General features: G+C 44.0%; 4 protein-coding genes across 5 annotated transcripts; all 4 read left to right on the top strand.

Annotated features, from left to right (window-relative positions):
* Nucleotides 1-2,120: 2,120 nt before the first annotated feature.
* On the top strand, nucleotides 2,121-7,540 carry LOC129602389 (MAM and LDL-receptor class A domain-containing protein 2-like). The gene is made up of 22 exons (XM_055501391.1): nucleotides 2,121-2,408; nucleotides 2,723-2,784; nucleotides 2,843-2,968; nucleotides 3,051-3,202; nucleotides 3,288-3,323; nucleotides 3,526-3,835; nucleotides 3,928-4,026; nucleotides 4,221-4,240; nucleotides 4,317-4,484; nucleotides 4,553-4,609; nucleotides 4,680-4,781; nucleotides 4,869-4,923; nucleotides 5,010-5,086; nucleotides 5,150-5,205; nucleotides 5,276-5,392; nucleotides 5,495-5,634; nucleotides 5,964-6,040; nucleotides 6,114-6,174; nucleotides 6,240-6,287; nucleotides 6,370-6,454; nucleotides 6,542-6,596; nucleotides 7,330-7,540. The coding sequence occupies exons 1-22, from the start codon at nucleotides 2,239-2,241 to the stop codon at nucleotides 7,387-7,389; spliced, it is 2,133 nt and encodes a 710-aa protein (XP_055357366.1). The 5' UTR covers nucleotides 2,121-2,238; the 3' UTR covers nucleotides 7,390-7,540.
* A 107-nt stretch (nucleotides 7,541-7,647) lies between these two features.
* Nucleotides 7,648-10,862, top strand: LOC129602390 (uncharacterized). 2 transcript variants are annotated; one of them, XM_055501393.1, is made up of 3 exons: nucleotides 7,648-9,211; nucleotides 9,328-9,409; nucleotides 9,498-10,862. In XM_055501393.1, exons 2-3 carry the CDS (start codon nucleotides 9,367-9,369, stop codon nucleotides 10,505-10,507), a joined length of 1,053 nt encoding a protein of 350 aa, XP_055357368.1. In that variant the 5' UTR covers nucleotides 7,648-9,211; nucleotides 9,328-9,366; the 3' UTR covers nucleotides 10,508-10,862. The 2 variants fall into 2 exon arrangements, with proteins under 2 accessions (XP_055357368.1, XP_055357367.1); XM_055501392.1 differs by having other exon boundaries at nucleotides 7,648-9,409.
* Nucleotides 10,863-13,639: 2,777 nt separating this feature from the next.
* On the top strand, nucleotides 13,640-14,437 carry LOC129602392 (rhodopsin-like). Its single transcript, XM_055501395.1, has one exon. It carries the CDS (start codon nucleotides 13,640-13,642, stop codon nucleotides 14,435-14,437), a length of 798 nt encoding a protein of 265 aa, XP_055357370.1.
* A 2,381-nt stretch (nucleotides 14,438-16,818) lies between these two features.
* LOC129602391 (muscarinic acetylcholine receptor M3-like) lies at nucleotides 16,819-18,073 on the top strand. The gene is made up of 2 exons (XM_055501394.1): nucleotides 16,819-17,765; nucleotides 18,061-18,073. The coding sequence occupies exons 1-2, from the start codon at nucleotides 16,819-16,821 to the stop codon at nucleotides 18,071-18,073; spliced, it is 960 nt and encodes a 319-aa protein (XP_055357369.1).
* The last annotated feature ends 4,537 nt before the right edge of the window (nucleotides 18,074-22,610 follow it).

Below are 22,610 nucleotides of genomic sequence, written 5' to 3'. Positions count from 1 at the left end.
TTAATGATTAACAGAGATAAAAATTCCTGTTGTTCCATCGCTAAATAGTCAGTAAAGCCGCCGAGTAAGTTGGGCTTTCCCGTAAACTTTCACGAGTAACATTTCCAAAAAAACTCGTGCATCAAGCATTATTACAAAGTTTTAGTGGTCAGATTTTGTTCTATCTATATGAAGTTGTGTGAGCGCGCCTGCATTTGGCACACACAACGTGAACGGTTATCTCCTATTAAAATCTTTATTGCATTTATTTGCAGGTTGGGGCTCACGGCTGAATCTCTTCGCTGCGCTTTCAAAGACGTTCGAGGTAATTTCAGTGGCAATTTTACTATGTACTGGCTTCTTTGGATGCTATCTCATCTGGCGTTCCCTTCGGACCCTTCCTGGACCAACACGGCCTATCCTGTTTCTCTGGGAAATTTTACTGAACGTCGTGGTGTTGACGCTGTTCAGCACATGGGTGTTCTGGATCGGAGCTGCGATAGTCGGGATGTTTTTCTGTTTTTTCGCGGACAGCCCGGGAGGGGTTTGTGGGTTGGACGCGTCTGTATACGTACACGGCCTCATTCCGATACTGCTTGGCATGCTGATTATGGGGATCGCGGGCAGCGCTTCAAGGACCAGCTTGCGCTGCTATTCGGCTGTTTTGGAAGGAAGCATTTCCCTTACTATGCAAAACCGCATATTAGCTGTTAGTGCCAGGATGGAGGATCACCTAGAGGAGAATGCGATGATGCTGCAGGACGCATCTGAAAATCACATTCAGCAGTTTTCGTGCAATCCACCACCGTATTACTCAAACATGTAGCTCGGACTGTCTGACGTCACAAATATTGGAGGGTAGATAAAAATCTGGAAAGTACACTCACGTGCTTCTGATACCTAAATCCTGTGTAATATTTATATTGTATTTTTCCCACTTTTTCGTTTTTATCTTATTGATAAAAATTTCTTTGTTCATCTATTTGACTTTAGTCAGTCTTTGTTCGACACGGTTGCCGCTTTGTTGATGTTCTGACTGCGTGCGGAAACTGTCGTTGTATAATAAAGAATACAAGAAACAGTTTCGGCTTCGCCTCCGCATTTCTTGTGGTCTACAGCACAGCCGGCTTTATTGAAAGATTTATTGAAATCAGTCTTAATATTTCACAAATTTTCATTGTGATAACATGAATCAATCCTAATATTTATGTACCAGAAATTAAATTACAAACTCACACAAAGTTGACACTGGAACGGCTTGACGTCACTCGCTTACCTAATGAGCTCGGCAGTTGTATTAGGTCGAAAGGAATTTATGGGTCTAAGCAGGGCGCAATCCGAGGGAAACCGAGAAACGGCTGAAAAAGGCGCCGATGGGGGAATCAAACCCCGGCTACGTCGTTAGATCCGCGTAGGCAGCACCACTGCACCACGGCGCAATACGTTGAAATCCTTTGAAAGACTTTATCGCTGTACGTGAGCCGCTTCTCCGCTCACACCCCCCTTTGCAGCTTTCGCTACGTCCTCGTAGCGAGACTAAGCGATCCTTTTAAGCGGCGGCTCCGGGTCACCGCATCCTCCTTTCGTTTTATCTTTTTATTCGTTTTTGCTCTGTTCCTCCCGTTCGAGGTTAGCACACCAGTCTCATACCATAGGTCCGTGATCGAACCGTGATCTGCTACCATCTAAGCAGGGCGCAATCCGAGGGAAACCGAGAAACGGCTGAAAAAGGCGCCGAGGGGGGAATCGAACCCCGGCTACGTCGTTAGATCCGCGTAGGCAGCACCACTGCACCACGGCGCAATACGTTGAAATCCTTTGAAAGACTTTATCGCTGTACGTGAGCCGCTTCTCCGCTCACATGGGCTTTATGTCAGATAGGAGCTGCAATTTGGGATAGCATAAAGTTATTGCGATGTATGCTTCGGTTTGCAATATGTATGAACACTATCTACGCCATTAATCGGTGTACTTGCTAATCTGTTATCACAATGAAATTTGTGAACTAGTTATGAAACAACATAAACAAAGAAATATTCATTCAACAAACTCACTGATAGCATTGTTTGCCCTATCTGCTATCTTAACATTGCTCAGGAAGTTACCGAAACTTATTAACTTCAAGATTTGACAATAATGTGTTCAACAGGGCCTGGCAAACCAGTGATTTTCTAAACGCATCAGTTTTCTAACACATTAACTGCAGCGAATTTTCTGCTGCCCTTAGAAATCTGGTCATTTGTTAATAACAGTTTTTTCATGATGTCACAGACGCGATGGCTGATATTACCGTTCATAGCTTGTACTTTGTTTGCGAAAGTCAGCACCGCCTGGAACTGTAATTTCGAGGGCAGCGGTACATGGAGTGCGGAGATCTGCGACGGACTGCAAGATATTCGCAGCAACGATGTGGACTGGCAGCGCCATAAGTATGGACCAGCGCCAAGTTTTTCACACCAATTTAGCAAAACTGCGGAAAAAGCACGGATATCTGGAATTTTATTGCTTTTAGCTAGCTCCTGTTGCTAAACAAAAAAATTGATGTCACAGTACAGTTTCAGATTTTCGGTAAAATGAAATTTACAACAGCGGTTTTGAGTGTTCTTTCAGTATCCAGAATTGGCGGTTTAGCTATACTGATATCAACAGATCGTAGTGGTTCGTGGGATTAAAAACAAAATCTATCTTACTTTGTAATTTGCCACACAACCGCTACAAAGTTTTACTGTTTTTAATTTTGCAGAGGACCCACGTCGAGCTCATTCACCGGTCCAAACGTCGACCACACAACTGGCACTGCCGATGGTTCGCTGATGTCATTTTGTGACGTTCTCTCTACTTCAACTGTTTTATGCTTGCGCAGGTTATTATTTGTATGTGGACGGAAGTGACGGAAAAAAGGGCAACAAGGCAAAATTCCTGTGGAGTGTGCCCACCATCGATAATCAGCCGCAGTGTTTCACGATGTGGTACCACATGTTAGGAGCAAGTATGCCATCGATCGCTTATTTTATGCTTTTCATTGCAATAATATTAGCAATTCAGGAGAATTATTCCCCTTTCTTCGCTAGCACCCGGTATCCTGCGCGTATGGTTGCTCAAAGCCCAGCAGACCTGGAAACTTATCGAAGTGTCGAATCACACGAGCGCTGACTGGTCAATGGCCAGTGTCTCATTTACCGTTAGCCCTGCTATCTTTGATGATCCTGATGGAAGCCTTATGGTAAAACATTACAGCATCGCCAATATGCATTCTCAGTGTGCTTCAGTTATCTGTTAAGCACTGAACCTTAAAAGATACTTTGCAGCTCGTGATTGAGGCAACGCTTGGTGCAGGTTGGCAGGTGAGGTCACAAAAATCACTTGCTTTATCGTTTTCCTATCAGCTAGATGTGTCTGTGTGTGAGACACCCATACGTTTTACGATTTTCCGGAAGAAGCACTTGATGGTAGTTGCAAATCAACCAAACTGCCAAAGCTATTCTAAGGCTAAATACAGTGATGAAAACTAATACTGACCTTCCACGTGTGTATTACGCGGCGCAGTCGGATATAGCGGTGGACGATTTAGTCCTGGAACCATGCCGCGGCTCAGTGGAGTCCCCGTTAAGTCTTTCGCTCAGCACATCCGTGTATAACTATGGACAAATCAGCAGTTTCGTTACCATCACCCGTACGACACCGTTCCACTGTGACTTTGAATTCCATCACAACGACGAGCGGGGATGGTGCGGCTTCGAAGCCGACAACACCCACGACGAGTGGCAACGGGATCGCGGTGACGCCGGAATACCTGGAGTGGGTCCGGAGTATGATAATACTTTTGAGGACGACGTCAACGTGATTGGTGCCGAACGTAAGTTTAGTATTAAGTGAATGCCTTGAGAGCTGAGCGCCATATTTAATACCGGCGTTATGGTCCGCAATGTACATGCCAGAATGATTTAGAGGGATATTATTTATGGAGTGGTTGGATGCGCGGCGATGGGGTCGCCAACGTCGCCGGATTGATGTCACCCAGCTTCACCCTGGATAGTCCGCTTGTCGGTACGTACGATTTTTGCCAACAAAAGTTTTGGCGTTACTCACTGTGAATTAATAACCTTTAAAATGCTTCTGTACCAAAAATGAAAAAATCAATTACAAATTTTAGCTTGAATCAACCGGTCTGCGATATTTACACATATGCATAGTACCGATATTATCATACCAGGCTAAGTTTAGCTTTCTGCTGTTTACAGGGAATGAAAGACTGTGTGTTGTAAGTCTCACTAAACAAGAATCATAAAATCAACGTTTTGCAGAATTTCTACAGCAGTGTTTTGACTTTGTTGCAGTCTTTTGCGTACTTTCTCAAAGGATCCAACATTGGCAACTTAACGGTGCTGTACGGTGACGGTGCAAATATTAGCACCCTGTTTACGGTGGATGGAAGTCATGACGTGGAACCAAGATACTGGCGGGTTGCAGACACACGGATAGCACTCAAAAGCACCAGTTTCATGGTGGGATTTAAAATAATTTTTAATGACATGCCACCTTGAACGGCAGTGATTCTAGTGTTGCTTTACAGATGATTTTCCAAAATTATCACGGAAAGGGGCTCCTTCAGTCAATGGAGATCGCAATTGTAATTATTTAACATTATTTCAATTTATATTATGAAAACACCGAAGCAAGTTTGATAAATCTCTTTTTAGGACGATATTAAGGTCTATGTGTGCGATAACCAAACACCGTTTCCCCAGCCGGAAGCGAAGCCGTCAGCCGATGAATGCCCCAACGCTCTCTACTGCGCTGCGGTAAATTGCCTGTTTTGCATCCATCTAGTTTTCTATTGAAATAAGCCAAAACATTTCCGCTTTTCGTAACTATTTGTATGTTAATAGAAATGCAGTCAGCAATACATCGCACCAAATCCGGACAATGCACGAATTGTTCGTGGTAACTGCGCTGTAACTTTTTGATAAAGTCGTGCGAACGATGGAGTTACGTAATTATATATATATTCTTATATTACTAATTAACAGGGCAACCGGCAGTTCCGCATAGTTGGCCGTGGCAGGTCGGTCTGATGACAACCGCGTTCGGAACACCACTGAGACACGTACGCACAGATTTGCATTCACAGCTTCAACGAACCAGTCTTAAAAATCGAAATTTTATGTAGTCTTGCGGAGGTTCCATCATTCATCCGCGGTATATTCTTACCGCCGCCCACTGCGTGTTCGTATACCTCACCCTTTTTAATAAAAAAAAGTTGATAAAGTCAAAGTATTAAGCTATGGCGGTTTAGTTCGCACGGAACCAAGGAGAGCCACGTTGTCCGAGTCGGAGCACACCAAGTGGAATCCGTCGGACTGGAAGCGTCACAGGTCGACCACACCGTGGAAAGCATCCACATCCATCCTGGGTATGTGGTTATTACTGAAAGCAACGTCGGATGCTGCCACAATTACTGGAAACTTTACTGGATTTTTGAAACTTTTAGTGTCACTTTTTTTCACAATTGCAGTTGGGATGAGACAACTATACGCAATGATATTGCGGTACTGAAACTCTCCAAACCGATCCGGATGACCAAACGCGTCCAGCCGATCTGCTTAGCCGATGATGATGAGCAGCTGTTTCAGGGAGACACTTGCGTCGTCACCGGTAAAGCCTAAGGACAAATCGATATTTTAAATCTTCTGACAATATTCTCCTTCCGCCAGACCGTTAAATCAAAAGAGCAACTGACCAAAGTTGCATTCAGAAACTGATGCCCACTTTAGTCACAGGATCAAAGCCAGTTTTCTTCCAGGTTTCCTTTAAAAACCTGGTTTTGCTCTATATGCGTATGCTTTGTATGGATTTAATTAGATGCGCTTTCAGCATCAATACATATCGTGGCGGAAAGAGAATTTTTTCATAAACTGTGGTGCGGTCATCTACGAATAAAAATTTAATATTGCCCTACCTATATATTCGTATATTGCTGATAGGTTGGGGTGTCAACATCCCTTTCGACCATGATCCCAACGGTCCGACTCTGGAGCCCCGAACTGCCAGTCTCCGAGAAGTACAAAAGCTTGACAATTTCCTAACTATTTATGATAGCCTTCTGCAAACAAATAAATTCACTGGCTTTGCAGGCCGATGTGTACAAGCTGGACATGGAGCAATGCCAGGAACAAATCAATATGACTTTAGGAGGTGACAGAATATTAAGATTCAACATCAGTATTCGTTCTCCTCTTTTCACCCATGGCGTACTCTAGATGATCAAATGTGCGCGTATCATCCGGAAGGAAAAGACACCTGCAGCAGTATGAAATTATAAATGACACTAGTATCAGCTACAGTATAGACATACTATCTAATTTTGCGCGATGTGCATTTCATTTGCAGGTGATTCCGGAGGACCATTGATTTCCAAGAAGAAAGGCGTTTACAAACTCTACGGTGTGACCTCCTTTGGATATCAGTGCGGAAAGTACGCAGTCAGTTTTAGGTGTTGTTAATGCCAAAAATGCAGCGCATGGTTAATTGAATTATGATTGCAATGTTTCTGCTTTGGCAGGCCATTCCAACCAGCCGTGTATGCCAACGTGCCGTATTTTTACAAATGGATACTGGTATGTGATCACTCGAGTAGTGAGCGTAACCGAATACATCAGGAATTTGGCCCGGTACATAGCAACAAATTCGTGTACGTCCACGGGAACTTTCGCTGTCGCGCACTCCCAAACCCCTTGTGTAGCCAAAAAAATGTATTCCGTGTGAAATCCGTATGCGCGCGCAACATCCGGTTGCGGAGTTATGAGGGCCAAATTCGAAAATGTTTAAATGCATCCAGATGTACCGAAACTTTTATTATGAATCGATCTCCTTCAAATTTTGCCCGTAAATGCGCTTAACCATGAAGATCGTTCTTATACCGATCCACTGCTCTAGAATGTTTTTCAAATTTTAAAATGAATTTTTAAAATTTTAAAAATAATTTTAAAATTCGAAAAAATTGTGGAAGTGTGAATCCGTGTAAGAACGACCTTCTTGGTTATGTGCATTTACGAGCAAATTTTTAAAGAGATCGGCCGATACTGAGACTTTTGGTACACCTGAACGCATTTAAACTTTTTGGAGTTGTTACCCTCATAACTCCGCAACCGGATGTTGCGCGCGAAAATGGATTTCACGCCTATGTATATAAATCATTTGGCTACAAAAAACAACAGAGCAATGCAAAAATGTTTTGGACTGCGCGAAAGCGAATATTCCCGTCATGCAATATGCGCGAATTTAGTGCTATGTACCGGGCCAGATCCCTTAAAGCAGTGGCTCACTTTGTTCTTGATTTTCTTCCCGTAGGACATTATGGCTGAACAGTCTTTTACCGCTTCGTTAAGCCCAGAAGCACCACTGCCATGAAGAAAAAGAAGTATTACGGTTCCCACAACGAAATGTTAACAACGAACATATTTTTAAAAGAATGCATTATGAAGTACATATTCTGCTACGTACATGTACGTATATAAGGGGCGAAAGTAAACGCGTTCCACCGTTCCCCTGTACTGCTGCCGTCACCCGCCTGGAGTGTGACGTTACGGCAATACATATGGCTAAATCTGGCGCGGTACGTAAGCGCCATGTTCAGCCACAACGTCAAACTCCAGTCGGGTGACGGCAGCAGTACAGGGGAACGGTGGAACACGTTTACTTTTGCCCCCTATATGTATCTGTATATGTACATATACGTAAAGTTGATAATCCAAGAGCTGTCACCGAAATCTGAATCATATTCCACTTGATCGTGCAAATTTACTAAAGATTGCCAATTGTTTAAAGTCACAACAAAGGAGTATTCTCTTTTGTATGGAGCATTCTCCATACAAAATGTTAGCCTTGAAAAGCAATAAATAACAAAGCTGCCAAAAAACCAGATCAGCCATAACCAAAATAGTGTCCGAGTGACTTCTAACCCGCAAAACATTTCTAGAAGGCAAAGCATAGAAATATTCTGCAAATTTGGATGCACTTTGTGACACAGGCTAGTTCAAGAATTATTGAACAGTTGCATTTTTAAGTACAAAAACTAATGTTGATCACAGTAATCGTACACAGGGTATTGTAAATAGACCGACTAGGTCTACGCTTATTTTCTCACGTTTGACACTGCTTTTCATTCCACGCAAAATCTTTTCCGATACTGCCTTTAATGCTCTCAATAGCGTATGCTGTACTGGCAAGTGCGAAACGGATTTATTTTTACTTATTACTGTACTCAATCTCAACCAGAGCTGTTTGTTGCAAACTTAATTCGATTCATTTCTGTAAATGTTCTGCAAAACGATGATTTCCTGTAAATAACGCAAATTATAGTATGACATATTTTTTTCTCCGCAATTAATTCATGGCGTAAAGTCAAAGAATTTAGATACTGTACTCTCGGCTCAAGATGTCCCGGTTTTGTAAAGTATAGCCAGTCATGCACTGTACGCGGTTCAAAAAATTCGCTGAATCAGGTGAACATAAATCCACCAATAAGCGTGATTGGCTGTAATACTCGTCAAAGTAACGGCTAACGATCGGTTTTCGAGCGCGTTGAACAGTAACGGTTCAGTTTTTTCCGTCAGATTCACAGCTTAAACTTTCAGTTTCTTAAATCCTTTCCACGACGACAATAATGAATTTTATTTCGCAATGTCGAAAAGAGTTCAGCAAACTAATTTAAAATTTAAATCAAAACAAAAATCAAATTTGGGACTTTAAGTAAAAGAATAAGTCTGGCTTTCCAACGAACCGTCTGATTTCGATTACTGGAGTACCCAAAGAAGGGTTCGAGCTGTTCAGACGGTTCATTAGGCCTAAAAGACCGAACTCATTGAATTACGTGACGTCAGTATAGTGTTGCATGGAAAGACCATACAAAACGGAGACATCGTGAGTCGAGAGTACAGTAATATATTTAATATATATACACCATACTACTATGCTGCACTTTATTTTCGAACTTCGCAAAACTATCTGGGCAATCTAAGAAATCGAAAGGGCTTCTAACGAGCAAGAGAATGGAGGTGCGGCGGCAAACCGGCATAAGATGGAACGTCAGGGTGAACATTCATAATTGGCAAAAACAATACCATAACCGTTTCATGCACAAAAATAATCAGTTTTGCAGTTATTCGGCAGAATTATTGACCTTTTGCATCAGTGCAAGCCTTCCCAAATCCGGCGTTAGTATCAAGCTCTGGTGCGTTTCGAATCAATTTCACGCTGTGCTGAATAGTTTGTGTAGCATCACGAGGAAAACGAAGCAATCCGCCCTGTCATACCGATGTCAATACACAATTACTGATGTAATTTTAGATTACGCACTACGATGTTTTCTTCAACGGCTTTCACAGCATGGCTGTCATATTATACTTAACAGGAAGGTATTCTGTTGCAGGTATGTATGTATGTAGTACAAATTCGCGTAATCCGCAATTCTTATCTCTCTATAAAGCTCATTAAATCTGATTCGTTTGCTTTTTCAGTGGCCACGATCGCTGCTGCTTCGAATGATGCGGCTATTGGATTCTCCTTTGACCACCCAATACTATCCATGGAAACCGGCCCAATGGATTCGAATGCGACAAGGCCCCATAATGTTTCCTTCTTAGTGCCTTCCATCCACACCACGCGATCTTATACGTCACCCTCCACCACATTGTTTGGACATTCGCTATCAATCAGTCTGATGAGCACCGGAATATTGGCTTTCACTTTCAACGGCTTAGCGCTGCTCTTTACGCTGACTATCCATAAACCCCTGCGGACACCGTTTAACATGTATGTTGTTGCGTTAATGTGCACTAACGTCGTGTTCGTCTGTGTGGACCGGACATTACTCGCTGTCGCGGATACGTATGGGACATTGTGGCTAGGCAAATCCCTGTGCACCTTACGCCTGTATTCTCTCTACATTTTCGCCCCGTTTATCTACCACCACCACCTGCTCATCACCGTGAATCGCGCCTGGGCACTCTTCGGACCCATCTCTTACCGTAACCGGCATAATCGCACCGTCGCCGTCATGATGTGCGGCGCAGTGCTCGCGTATGTTCACATCGTCATGCTGGTTCCATTAATACGCGACCATCTCTATTTTCGTCAACCGCTGGAAAGAGGATGCTATCTCAATACCGCCCGGCAGTTTGCGTACACGCAGTTCACGTCCATCTGGATGTTCGATGTGCCGTGTGCGGCCAGTCCTGTCGCCTATCCGTTGCTACTGTGGAAGATGCTGTCCCTGCGACGGACAAGACCGGTTAATACCAACGCTGTACAACGTAGGGCCGAAGGGAAGAAGGAAGCGTTCCATCGCCCCTTTCGGCTGTTGACGTTGTATACGTGCAGTACCCTGGTATGCTGGGTGCCCAGTATGTGCTACTATAGGATTCTGAGTAACTTCCCAACGCAATCCGTTTGGGTCCCGACGTGTATCTTGTCATGTCAACTCTGTACAATGTGCAGTCTGTCATGGATCCGCTTTTCTTCTGCTTGACGGTCGGCGATGTACGGAATTATGCGTGTCGACTCTGCAAGGGGAGCCGATAATAATCCAATCGACGTAACTGGCGGCACCCCCGCCCAACCAAAGGCAGCCACGTAAAGCGGATAGAATCCACGCGCAGCAGCTATTTCGTCGTCGTTGTCACTAAACGCATGCTTCAGGAGCATTATACTCGCACAGAGTAACTAGTCACTGTTTTACTGCTTCATGTCTGTTTTCTGTACTTGTATCACCATTTTTTTCCTGTTATTTTTCGCTGCTGTTTTTCAAGGGGGGAGTGCATCCGATATGGTACCGGCATCAAAATTTAAGTTTTTAATAGGATTTTGTGCATATGACAACAAAGATCGGCTAACAACTTCCTGTACGATTTGTACACTGGGATAGGTAGTTTCAAAATGATATCTTTATAAAATTTACCATACAATCTTACTGACACAAAGCATAATTCCGCGGATTTTTATGGACAAATCAACGCGTGGTCGGCTTAGCTTTGAAAAGAGTCTTATAGCATTTTCCACATGTACTGAATATTAGCTGTACCTAGCAGGTTCAGGTTCCCAAAAATCTTCCAGCCGGTATAAGTATAAGAAAACATATACAGTAACTCCATGATTGAGTTCTCAGGACAACGGGATCGTTCAGAAATTTCGTTTGGAGCGAGCTACGAATAAAGGGTTGAAAAGTGATATTGTACGTATTCATTTCAGTTTTTAACAATACTACAGCCTCAACCCCCGCGAAGGTAGATTAGTTTTCCGCGATACGAGTACTGCAGGTGTGAAGTTTATACAGTAGATGATTCCTGCAGGGTACTAGCGTAATGATTGCGGATGCATGACAACAACGAGGTACAGAATTTTTGTTATTTTGTGTGCTTTTAATGAGGCTAAGGAATAAAATTACTGTAACCATGGAAGTATGATCATTGTGTAGGGGTACTCGTACTGGCACGGTCCGTGCGTGTGCAGTCCTACGGTCTAAAGTCTTCTAAACATCAACAATTATTTATTTATTTATTAAAAGTGAAAAACAGCCAGTGGTCACAGGACGTAAAAGAAAAGCATGTGTGGTCGTCAAATATTAGTATCCGTCCAAGAGGACAGTGCCGACGCAGGTACGAACAGGTACCATATAAAGGTATGTACTGGTACCAAATCCAAATAGTTTTCAATATTTTAGATACATTTTAAACCTCATTGATTTTTGCGCAAGCCGGTAATCGGCTGCTTGCGTGAATTCTAGCTGGACCACAACGGTGCGGCATGATATGAAACCAAGGAGCATCTGCAAGCTGCCAAGTCACGTCGATTAACCGACGCAACAACAACCTGCTCCTCTAAAGCGACGGAAATGTTATTCTCACATGACAACCTACCGTGGATGGAACTCGTTGGCAGCATCTACTGACTGCAGTGAACATCAGCCGGTTACATTTGAAGCTACATTTTACGAGTATTGCATTGCCTAAGTAATAAGGTACGTAATCAATACACGATTCACACGCGTATTCACACTGTGAACTGTGACGTCCTCAGATTTCAAAAATCTGAACCGGCGCACAAAATATGCAAAATGTCATTAATTTTTGAACTGAGCGGCAGCCAGTACCACTTTGCGCAAATTCCGTACTCTTCAATGACAATATAGCAGTGCAAACGTGAACCGTCGCAAATGTACTTTAACACGAGAACGGCCCATATTCTATCCGCCCTCTTATTGCCCCACATCAGTTACCTTCTGAACAGTGTCTAGGCGCGCATCTCTTAGGGCCACCGCACCTTTCTGATTTTTTGTGCAGTTACGTTGTCGCTCAATCTTGAATTTTCAAATGATCGGCTGTTTTAAAGAACTTGTTCTTCTGTACCTGTAGTTTACCGTAGCGTCTTTGAAGAGCAAGTGCATTATGTAAGCGTATGACCTTAATTAAATAATGGTCAAAAAGGAAACGTGCAAAAGAACTGACAATCACCGTAGCCGTTTTTGGTCACAAATCACAATCAAGGTGGCGCATTTATGTAGTTCGCTGTAATGGCGCACCGGCCCATATAATCAGATCACCGCCTGGAAAGCCTTATTTCCTAAATTCATCATTAAAGAAAACGTTAAACAAAGTTGTCGAGTTGTTTCAACCAACAGCCGACAAAGCCATGGGTATGGATGGGTATGCGGTAATTCCAATTGACAGCCCATATTTAATTATTTAGGACATCAATTTTTAACATTCAGCACAAAACGTGGGTTCCTGACTGCCGAAACCTACTAAGGGAGGGGTTCAAGGCAGTGGAAAGCTTAGGCCCAAGTAGTTTGCTGCACAGATTGAAGAAAATGTTTCAAACTTAATCAAACATCTTTTATAAATTCAGCAAAATTAATGAGATATTGAGGAATGGATGGAAGGATGGTGCGTATGACCCCAATGCACGAAAGTAGATCATCACGCAGCTGCGGGGTAATTTAATTTGTGACACTGCTCAGCACAATGCCGCCCACTTTTTCTCACGCTGGCAAAGGTGAGAAATTTTACCGAACACAGCCGTTACGCAGCGCGGGTCTTAGTTTGCTGAAGAATAATGGCTAGTAGGCTACCGCTTGAACAGACAGGATTCAATCCCGCGGGGTCAAATTCAGCCGAGCAATAGAGGAGCAATGTTACCTAATCAGGAGACTGTAACTTTGCATGGGTGTACGAAATACAGACTCTGTACTACTGGCAAACTGCCATTCATCTGCGACGATCTTGAATTGATTGCTGAATACTGAGTTCGTCTTTGCCTGCATTAATCTGCAGGCCCCATCCGCATCGAACACCGAGTCGTTCGCTCCCCTTTTTCATATCTTGGACGTACTCCTCCGCCACCGCAAAGCACCACAATGGTTCTTTGGGTTCTTTTCTGATCTCTAACGTATATTCATCGGCACAAGTGCCGAAAACTTCGTTGGCCACTCAGCACCTGGCTTTTAAACCGACTACCGCCGCTAATGGATCCGAATACAACAACGTCTCAGAATCTATCCGCTCTATCACTGCCCCATATCAACAAAGCAATATCATTTCCACGGCCGTATAACACAACGTTTGAGCAGTCGGTATCAGTCAGTCGCATCGAGACACTAACCATAATGATCAATCCGGTGGCGCTCCTTTTAACAGTATCCCAGACCTCACTGCGCACACCTTTCAACATGTACGTTGTGGCCCTGATGTGCAGCAATCTGGAGTACGCCTGTGGAAGCTCTACATTAATCATCGTCGCGGACGCATATGGGACCTACTGGCTAGGCAACTTTCATTGCACCGTCCGCCCGTATTTTTTATATGTCGTCGTTCCAATGATTTATCACTACCATCTGCTGATCACGCTGAATCGCGCCTGGGCACTCTTCGGGCCTATCTTCTACCGTGCTCGGCATAACCACGCTGTGGCCGGCATATTGTGCGGCGCGGTGGCAGTTTACGCGCATGTGTTTATGTTGCCGCAAGTGATACTTGATCACGTGTACTATCGCCTACCACTGGAGAAAGGCTGCCGACTGAATCTCGCCAGTCAGTTTGTTCTGACCGAATTCACGAGTATTTGGATGTTCGACGTACCCTGTGTGGTGATTTATGTCGCATATCCATTCTTGCTGGGGAAATTGTTGTACCGTCGACGGACTAGACCGGGTACTGCTACAGCACAACACGAAGCTTTCAACCGTTCGTTCACACTGCTGACGTTGTACACGTTCAGTTCCCTGGTGTGCTGGCTTCCGAGTATGTGCTACTATACTATCCTCAGCAATTATCCATCGGTTCGGATGGGACCCGTCGTATTGCAAGTCACGTCGACTCTGTACAACCTGCAACCGATCCTGGACCCGCTATTCTTCTGTCTCACCTTCGGTAACGTGCGGCATTGTGCACTTCGACTGTGCTGAGGCAAAAACGATATTCAAGTCCAGAACAGTGCACGCGCTTCCTAAAACAGCGGGTTGCGCAGGCGACTGCGCATGGTGTTTCAGTGTTTCTTAGGTTATTTATTCATTATAATTCTTCCTCCCGCTGGCATTTTAACGTGTAGGCTGGCTTTTGTCGAACAAAATCATATCCAGTCCCAATTTCAAAGTGCAAAACTTGGATGTATAAACTTACATTTTTGGAGATTTTTGGCTCGCATGAACAATCGACGTGGCGCTTTCGATTCGCTGTAAAGTATGAAGAAAACGCATAATCGCCTCCAAAGCTGTAATCAGTAAATTATTCTCAGAGAAGAAATTCAAAGTAAGTTGTACCGTTAACATTAATAAATTATTTACGTTTCGACGACATTAGACGTCTGTATGGGCTCTGATTACCAAAAGCAATGCAATGGAAACGATCAGGCTTGTTCGCATGATTATTCGAAGAAAATGTTATAGATTAAATCGATCAGGTTATACAAATTCGGCGAACGGTTAACTGATGGAAGGATGGAAGGATTTGTGAATGATACTCACGCAACAAAGAGATGATCACGCAAATCCAAGCCTAACTAATTTATACATAGCATTGAAAGGTACAATGCCAGCCGCGTTTTTTTCATCACTGCAATGGTGAGAAATGTGACCCTACCATTGCCGTCATGCAGCGCGGGCTACGACTAAACTGATAAATTATGTTTATTGCTACAAGTAGAGACCTTTAAATGGCAAGCCATCTTTAGAGAACGACGTCATACCTTCAAGTGGTCAAGCTTGAATTATTTTGCGCCATAACCGTCTTTCTTTCAGTTCTTATTTAGCACGTATAGCTCGACTTGTCCTTTACAGATTACTTTAAAATTATAAAATCGGTGGGACCGTTTTTTAGTTACACGTTGTAAAATACCAGTGACAAAACGCTGAAGTCACGCGCCCCCAGCCATTGCAAAGAAAGCAGTAACGGTTTTGGCTGTCTTATTTGACGAAAAAAAGGTAATTCGGCCATCGACACACATATTACCTTCCTCGCGACATTCGACAAACAGTACAATGGACGACAAAAAGAGATTAAAATCGGCCAGTCGGTCAGGTTTTAAGTCAGCTATAAACTGCCATCGGATCGTTCGCAGCTTGAAAAAACAGAGAATGACGAGAAACGGGAAGGGAGAACAATTTCTGATAATTATCAATTACGGAGTCTCCTGCGCAGCAAGTGCAGGAAAATTTAACTGATAGGTAAATATTCTGGATTATTCTGGAAATAAGAAAATAGATCGGAATGAGAAAATTTATCCTCTTGACGCTTTTGGGTGAAAAATTTCAAATTCCGGTTTAAGGCCATAGCTGCAGTAAACTGCAGTTACAGTAAAAGGATAGGCATGATAAGCTGCCACTGGCAATGGCATGTGCCATTTCGCAACTGGCAAGCGATAAATGAGGACAATTTTCAGAAATGCAGAAACAATTAACTATGATTCTGCCACCAAGAAATCCATTCTAAAACAAAACAGATCTCCATAGCAGAGATACCACTTATCTATGGTTAACCCGACCCTAAGATCTTTGTCTTGTACTATGCCTGCCAATGTAATAAACATCTGCAACGCCAAAAAGTGGTCTTGAATTGAGCTATGTGGTAGAGCGCCCTTCGTTGGGTAAACATGGTAAATCGCCGTGTTTCTCGTTGCGAAATTTGTACCCAGTTAGTTATTTAATCTTCCTTACTGCACTATGAACGCGGTATCCTGGCAGTTTGCTAGTTGCCACGTTTTATGACTAGCCAGTAAGCTGCCAGTTAGAACTGCTAATGGCAGGTGCCAGTGCCACCATTTACTCCGTACCAAGATGCAAACGACTTTCATTTCTGACAGATCCGGTATGAGGCTAATCGTAGGGATAGGCCGAACACAGAAGTGCAACAGCCACCACCGTCTGAGATTTCCCGAAGGAGTACATGATTATGCTGCTGTGTCATGTTTAAGAATGATGTCAAAAACGGGAAGGGATCGGCAGACTTCAAATCCTAATTTCCTGATTCTGAATTCCGGAGGCGGAAGAGTTCTTTAGTTTCTTCAATTACAGAGCTACTGAGGTTTGTTGCAAGCAGAAAAACGTGCGAAAGTTAACAATGGTATTCGCGCCGAGTAAGCCTAAACGCCTAAATGGCTGTGACGGCCATATCTCTTTGGTGCCAAGTGAACAGCTTATGTTGCGTTGTACCTCGTAACTGCTATTTTAGCGCGCTTCATACCTTTCATCATTATTTTGTTCTACTTTTCTTATCGCCCATCGTTGTTGTTTCGAACAGCGCAAACACTGGATTTTATTGGCCAAACAATATTAAGAGGTGAAGACCATAAATGGATTCCAACGCAACAACTGATCATCATCTGCCGGCCATCACGACGGCCCATTTCAACACCTCGCAACTGTTTTCGCCTCTGTTCAACGCATCGTTGGGACGACCAGTATCCGTCAGTCTGCTAAGCAACAAGATATTGGCCGTAACGTTGAACGCCTTGGCGCTGGTCTTAATGTTGACTAAAACGTCACTACAGACACCGTTCAACGTGTACGTACTGGCCTTAATGTGCAGCAATGTAGCATTTGTGGCGGTGGATTATACCATAGTTGCAGTCGCGGATGCGTACGGATGGTTGCGCCTAGGCAATTTCGTTTGCACCATGCGGCTGTATTCCTTATACATACTGCCCTCTCTGATCTACCATTATCACCTGCTTATCACGTTGAATCGCGCATGGGCGCTCTTCGGGCCAATTTCTTACCGTGCCCGCCACAATCGCACGACGGCTGCAGTTATATGTGTCGCCGTGGTCGTATACGTGCACCTGTTTATGCTGCCGCAAGTAATACGCGATGACCTATACTATCGTTTACCGTTGGAGAAAGGCTGCCGGCTCAATACCGCCCGCCAGTTCACTTGGACAGAATTCACCAACATTTTAATTTATGATGCACCATGCGTGAGCATCTTCCTCGCTTATCCATTTTTACTTTGGAAGATGTTGTCGCGGCGGCAGATAAGACCGGCTGATAGTACCAACGCCGAGCAGCGTCGACTGAAAGGGACGCAGGAATCTCTCCGGCGACCGTTTATACTGCTGACGCTGTACACGTGCAGCACCATGGTGTGCTGGCTTCCTACTATCTGCTACTATACGATTCTAAGCGGTTATCCCACTGTGCAACTGGGTGCCACCTTCTATCAAGCCCAATCCATCCTGTACAATCTGCAATCGATCTTGGATCCCTTGTTCTTCTGCCTCACCCTGGGCAATGTGAAAAAGTATGCACGTCGACTTTGCAAAAGACATAATGCAAATCAATTTAGCCACTTTTCTGGCACATTTCATCTACCAGCCTCTCGAGCGGAAATCACGGAGAACACCAACGCAGTAGCTACGACGACGGTGTAGCATGACGCGCATTTGAATTTTCAAGAAAGCTAGCACCATGCACAGCTATTGTCAGATAATTACGAATTGATCTATTCGATGTTTTCGGTTCCCTGCATGAAATATGGAACCCATTAAAAGCAGATACACTGTAAACTAAAGGCTGTATGCTTTGTTCTGTTATAGCTGTGACTTGTGAGAGCTGGGAAGTATAAATATTGGTCCGATCAGCATAACTGATTTTACTATTTGCGACTGCATATACTTGACTACAGCGTATAGTGGCCGCTCACAGCTGGGCAAGCCAGGTACGTCTTCAGGATGGAAGACATTATTGCGCTGAATTTCATTATAGTACTTCAGTTTCAAAATTGAAGCACTGCGAGATCGACAAAAAGGTAATAATGCAGTTTGTTAGCGCCCGTACCGCTAACAAATCTAGGAGCCAGGAGAATCATAAAGTTGGTAAGAGCAAACACGAATCAGGAAATTCAGAATCACGGGAAACAATAATTAGTATCGCATTGCACATACTAGTGCATTTTGGTAAAATACTTATGCCATAGGTCATATTCGTACCGCTCTCGTTCCGTACACGCCACAATCGCACCACCGGTGGAGTATTGTGCCACACCAGGTCGCTTTGTTCGATCTATATACGCTGCCGCAGCTGATACGCGATTACCAGTACTATGGTCTTCCGTGAACGAGAAGCTAGAGACGCTGACTGGATTCATGTCTACTGATTTTCGACGTGTCGTACTCGGGTCCTTTACTGAAGTCGCTCAGTGCCCTTACTAGGAGCATTTGGTCCCAGCGCTGGTCCCAGCGCTGGTTTCTTACCAAAGTGCGATGAGTATGTACTTCATTAATCTATATCCGTTGAAGTCGGGTGGTTTTTGCCGTGCGCGCGGAATATCGTCGTTTTGTGGTTAGTTTCAGTTTTTACCCTGCATTACACTGCTGTATCTAATCGTAATTAAGAAGCACTTTTGAGGCTTATGCAGCGCAAATGTAAAGGCGGGGCATTTGCGACTACTTTATCAAGAATGGACTGCCGCTTCGCGAAGCGGGTCTAAAAACTGTTTCTTCCTTTCGTGTCGATACAATCTGCTTGTCCACAGTTGTTGTTTCCACAATTATTTTGCGGGAACACATACCGAGAGCGATGATGGCATGGTTGTAGCACACATGCGTTATTAATTTTTGATTCCTGGATGTTATCCAAGGTAACCCATAGATCCTATATTTATATAGATACAGAACCATTACAATATTATCGATCCAAAGATAATCTGATAACTCTTGGATCGATAATGATGAAGACTCAGAAGAGTGCACTTATAAATCCCCGAACGGCAATGTGCAAACAACAGTCCGAGGAAATAAAGTTGTCAGCAAGTGCCGCTGAGTGGCATCCATGGCCATGCCGGCTGCACTTTACATCCATACTTTTCGCTCGCCTGACGCCGTTTATCTCCGTCGCCCAAAATTGTTGTGAACAGATTGTGATTTTGCTGCTGACTTGTAATTACGAGCACTATTCTGGTCTTGAATAACGGTTTTATTACCAAAGAGTGAAACAGTGCTTTATACAGCATTCGCATGCTGTCACCCAAAATCCTTTGGATCTGCCGCTTCTCTCGTCACTCTTATTCCTACAATGCGTTCCTTCGTCAATACACAGCTGAAGTCTTTGAAGAACTGGATGTCATCAGTTTCTTTCTGGAATGCACTGGCTCAGCCAAGTTTGATCGCGGCATCTGCTTTCGGCGTTTTTCGCATTGGAACGAACGACGGCAGAACCGGTGTCCGCGTCTTCTCCGTAATCTGGTCGGCGTTCTACATCGTGTTTTTATCGCTGTACATCGTCGCCCGCTTCGCTAACCGTGAGTCCGGTCCGGTGGAAAATTTGCAGGATTTCGTGGAAAACGTGTGCCTCTATTACGTCGTCGATTCGCTCTTTTACCTCAGCATAATTCTCTACATGAACGCTTCAACCAACACCGGCGCCGTTCTGCAGCAAATCGTGCCGCTCATCCATAAAAACGCCGCCACCGCGGATGGGGGGTTGGTACTGGTGACGGTGACCGTTATCACAGCTTGTCTATTTGTGCACATAGCGCTGCAGATTCGCATTATCGCCGCCGGCCAAATGGTCGTCGCGAAGACCGTCGTCGATTCGCCGGTGTTACTGGCGCTGTCGTCTGACCGCAGCCACCGATATTTTTTATCGTGTATCCTGTACATTGTGCTACATATGCTTCAGATCGGCATTCATTCCGTCAATCAGTTCTTGGCATACATTTGCGTTGCAACCGCCGTGACCTTTAGCCGACTGAATGTTGGTCTACGGAACAAGAAAACACGAGATGGCGCACTGCGCGATGTGAAGAATTTGCGACAACGTTTTCTGTCGCTGGCTGACCTTTACGGAATGCCGCTGGCGCTGCAGTGGTTGCAGGGATTGATCTACTGGGTCTATGATCTGCTGCTGGTACGCGGAACGCTGCCGACGATCGGACCTGCGCTAAGTGTTTATATGGGCTTTAGTCTGGCCCATCTTACTTTGACGGTGGGTGCCTCCATCGCCTGTTACGATCAGGTACAGATGACATCGTTTCGCTTATGTACTCTGTGCCTAACAAAATAAACCACATAAATCAACCTAGGACTGAAAGAGCGTCGAAAACTTCCATTTGAAGCGTATTGTGCAAACAAGCACTTTTTCTGTTTAACAAATCTTTTAAACAAAGATCGATTAAACGGTTTCTGTTATTCGTCGTCCAAAATTTCGCTATAGTGGACTGCAGAAAGGTGTTACACTTATGTAACTGTAACCACAAACCGCGCGCATCTAGGCTCTCTCCTGTATCAACCAGGCAAATCCGGGACTGGCTATTGGCCTGCTGGTATTAACAAATGCACTTTGCGCATTTCCCAACGGAAAACATCAACCGATATCTCAAACGAAAGAGAGAATTTTAATACCAAACGAGGTTTTCTTTATGAGATGTAAAGGTACCTAAAGTGTTATGTATCTAAAGTTTCTCGTAGACATCGCACATAATTTGAATCCACGGTTTAATTTCAGTTTTTACAAAGAAGTCGTGTGCTTTGTCTAAGACAAGCTTCAGTGGCTCGATTTTCTCTTAGATCTCTTTAAAAACGGCCTATTTGGTACCGAAATTCGTGAAATTTTTCTGTCTTTCGTTTAATATATCGGTTGATGGTTTTCGTTGGGAAATGCGCAAGGCGAAAGTGTTAAGTGTCAGTCAGTTACTAAGTTAATAAAACGCACCTTTACCCTGTGCCTGCACTTGCAGTGCTCTGTGCCCTCAGTCGTCCCATAAGAAGCGGCTTTTCAAATAAACAAACGGCTTTATTCTCTGATTAAAGTACCCATCGGCTTCGCCATTGAAATTTTAGCCATTATTCAACTGGTCTGTCCGACTATTTGTTTGGCGAAGTGGGGAGCAGAAAGGAATTCTTATGTCACACAAACGTGAAACAGCCATGATGGTTGGTGCTGAGAGATTTCTGGTTGACCGCAATTAATCGAGCGGATCGAAGTGGCATCACAGAGTTTGTACACAAAACATTAGCACGAGTGCAGCGTGCATATCCTCGTGCGCTCCGGAGAAAAGCACACGCTGCGAGTGCTGATTTCCCGGAACAAACTCTGTGGTGCCACCTGTTGAGACCGCTACAGTATTTTTGTGCAGGCTAAAGGCTTGGAGACAGTGCTGGAAGAGATTCTGGAACAGGAGAGCGAGCCAGCGCAGCGGAATGAACTGCTGTGGGAGCAGCATAAAGCACACAATACCAGCGTTGCGTTGCATCTGGCCGGCTGTGTGACGCTGGATCGCCAGTTTGTTTTATCGGTACGAATTGTGTCGAGTCTCGCTAAGAATGCCGACTGCGTTATTGACTTGTGGCTGCATAGGTGCTAGGCCAGATTACCACTTACATCATTTTGATCTGGGATGATAAGGGCGGCGGCGCTTCCCGCGGAGGTAGTAACGCGATCCCCGCCTACTTTGGCAATAACACCATAACCGGCAACTTCACCGGTGCAAAAGTAGGATAATGTTAGTTTTAAATGAACTTGTGCGGTGTTCTTCGGACTTACAAAGTCTCTGATAATAATAATAATAATAAAGAAGTTTATTGTCCTTGCAACGGAGCGGTTGCCCTCTCTAGGCTTCAGACAGCAGAACAACATCAAGTAATTACACCACAAAATGACGCTAACATGGAGAGGTGGTACCATAAAAACATGAATATTATTATGACGACATGCAAAATAAACAAAGCAGAACAAACAACCATCAGTACAAGAAACAGCACAGCTAATGCTTTCTATGTATGAAGTAATTCGTACGGTTGCGATACGTTAATGTTAATGTGGAAAAAGGGAGGGAGGCGATTGCACTGGGGTCGATGCTTAAATTACAAATTTCTGAAAATTTTTAAAATTGTTGTTCAAAATAAAACCGTGGGAAAAAGGAAAGTAAGGACACTTACGCGCGTAATCGCCGTCTATATTGTTTCAACTGAATCGCAACCGTTGAGATAGCAGGTAATAAGAGCGATGTCAAAACATAACAAAGAATACGAAACACAACGAGTAAAATCATTTTACATCAAATGGTGGTCAAGTTTTTTTTTACAGAACGACATTGCTTCATAAACAGTTTTTTGACCGATGGCAAATTTTTCCATTCCACGGTATT

This window comes from Paramacrobiotus metropolitanus, unplaced genomic scaffold (genome assembly GCF_019649055.1).
Source record: "Paramacrobiotus metropolitanus isolate TYO unplaced genomic scaffold, Prichtersi_v1.0 Parri_scaffold0000430, whole genome shotgun sequence".
NCBI lineage: Eukaryota > Metazoa > Tardigrada > Eutardigrada > Parachela > Macrobiotidae > Paramacrobiotus > Paramacrobiotus metropolitanus.
Note: the sequence above shows the minus strand (reverse complement) of the source record. Positions and strands in the feature narration are given on the sequence as shown.

Excerpts from the sequence above, each read along its gene's own strand:
- LOC129602389 (XM_055501391.1), top strand. The coding sequence starts at position 2,239 with ATGATGTCACAGACGCGATGGCTGATATTACCGTTCATAGCTTGTACT. Across the intron at positions 5,087-5,149 it reads TCGGAACACCACTGAGACAC|TCTTGCGGAGGTTCCATCAT; the intron begins GTACGCACAGAT and ends AATTTTATGTAG. Across the intron at positions 5,393-5,494 it reads AGCATCCACATCCATCCTGG|TTGGGATGAGACAACTATAC; the intron begins GTATGTGGTTAT and ends TCACAATTGCAG.
- LOC129602390 (XM_055501393.1), top strand. The coding sequence starts at position 9,367 with ATGGCTGTCATATTATACTTAACAGGAAGGTATTCTGTTGCAG. Across the intron at positions 9,410-9,497 it reads AGGAAGGTATTCTGTTGCAG|TGGCCACGATCGCTGCTGCT; the intron begins GTATGTATGTAT and ends TTGCTTTTTCAG.
- LOC129602392 (XM_055501395.1), top strand. The coding sequence starts at position 13,640 with ATGATCAATCCGGTGGCGCTCCTTTTAACAGTATCCCAGACCTCACTG.
- LOC129602391 (XM_055501394.1), top strand. The coding sequence starts at position 16,819 with ATGGATTCCAACGCAACAACTGATCATCATCTGCCGGCCATCACGACG.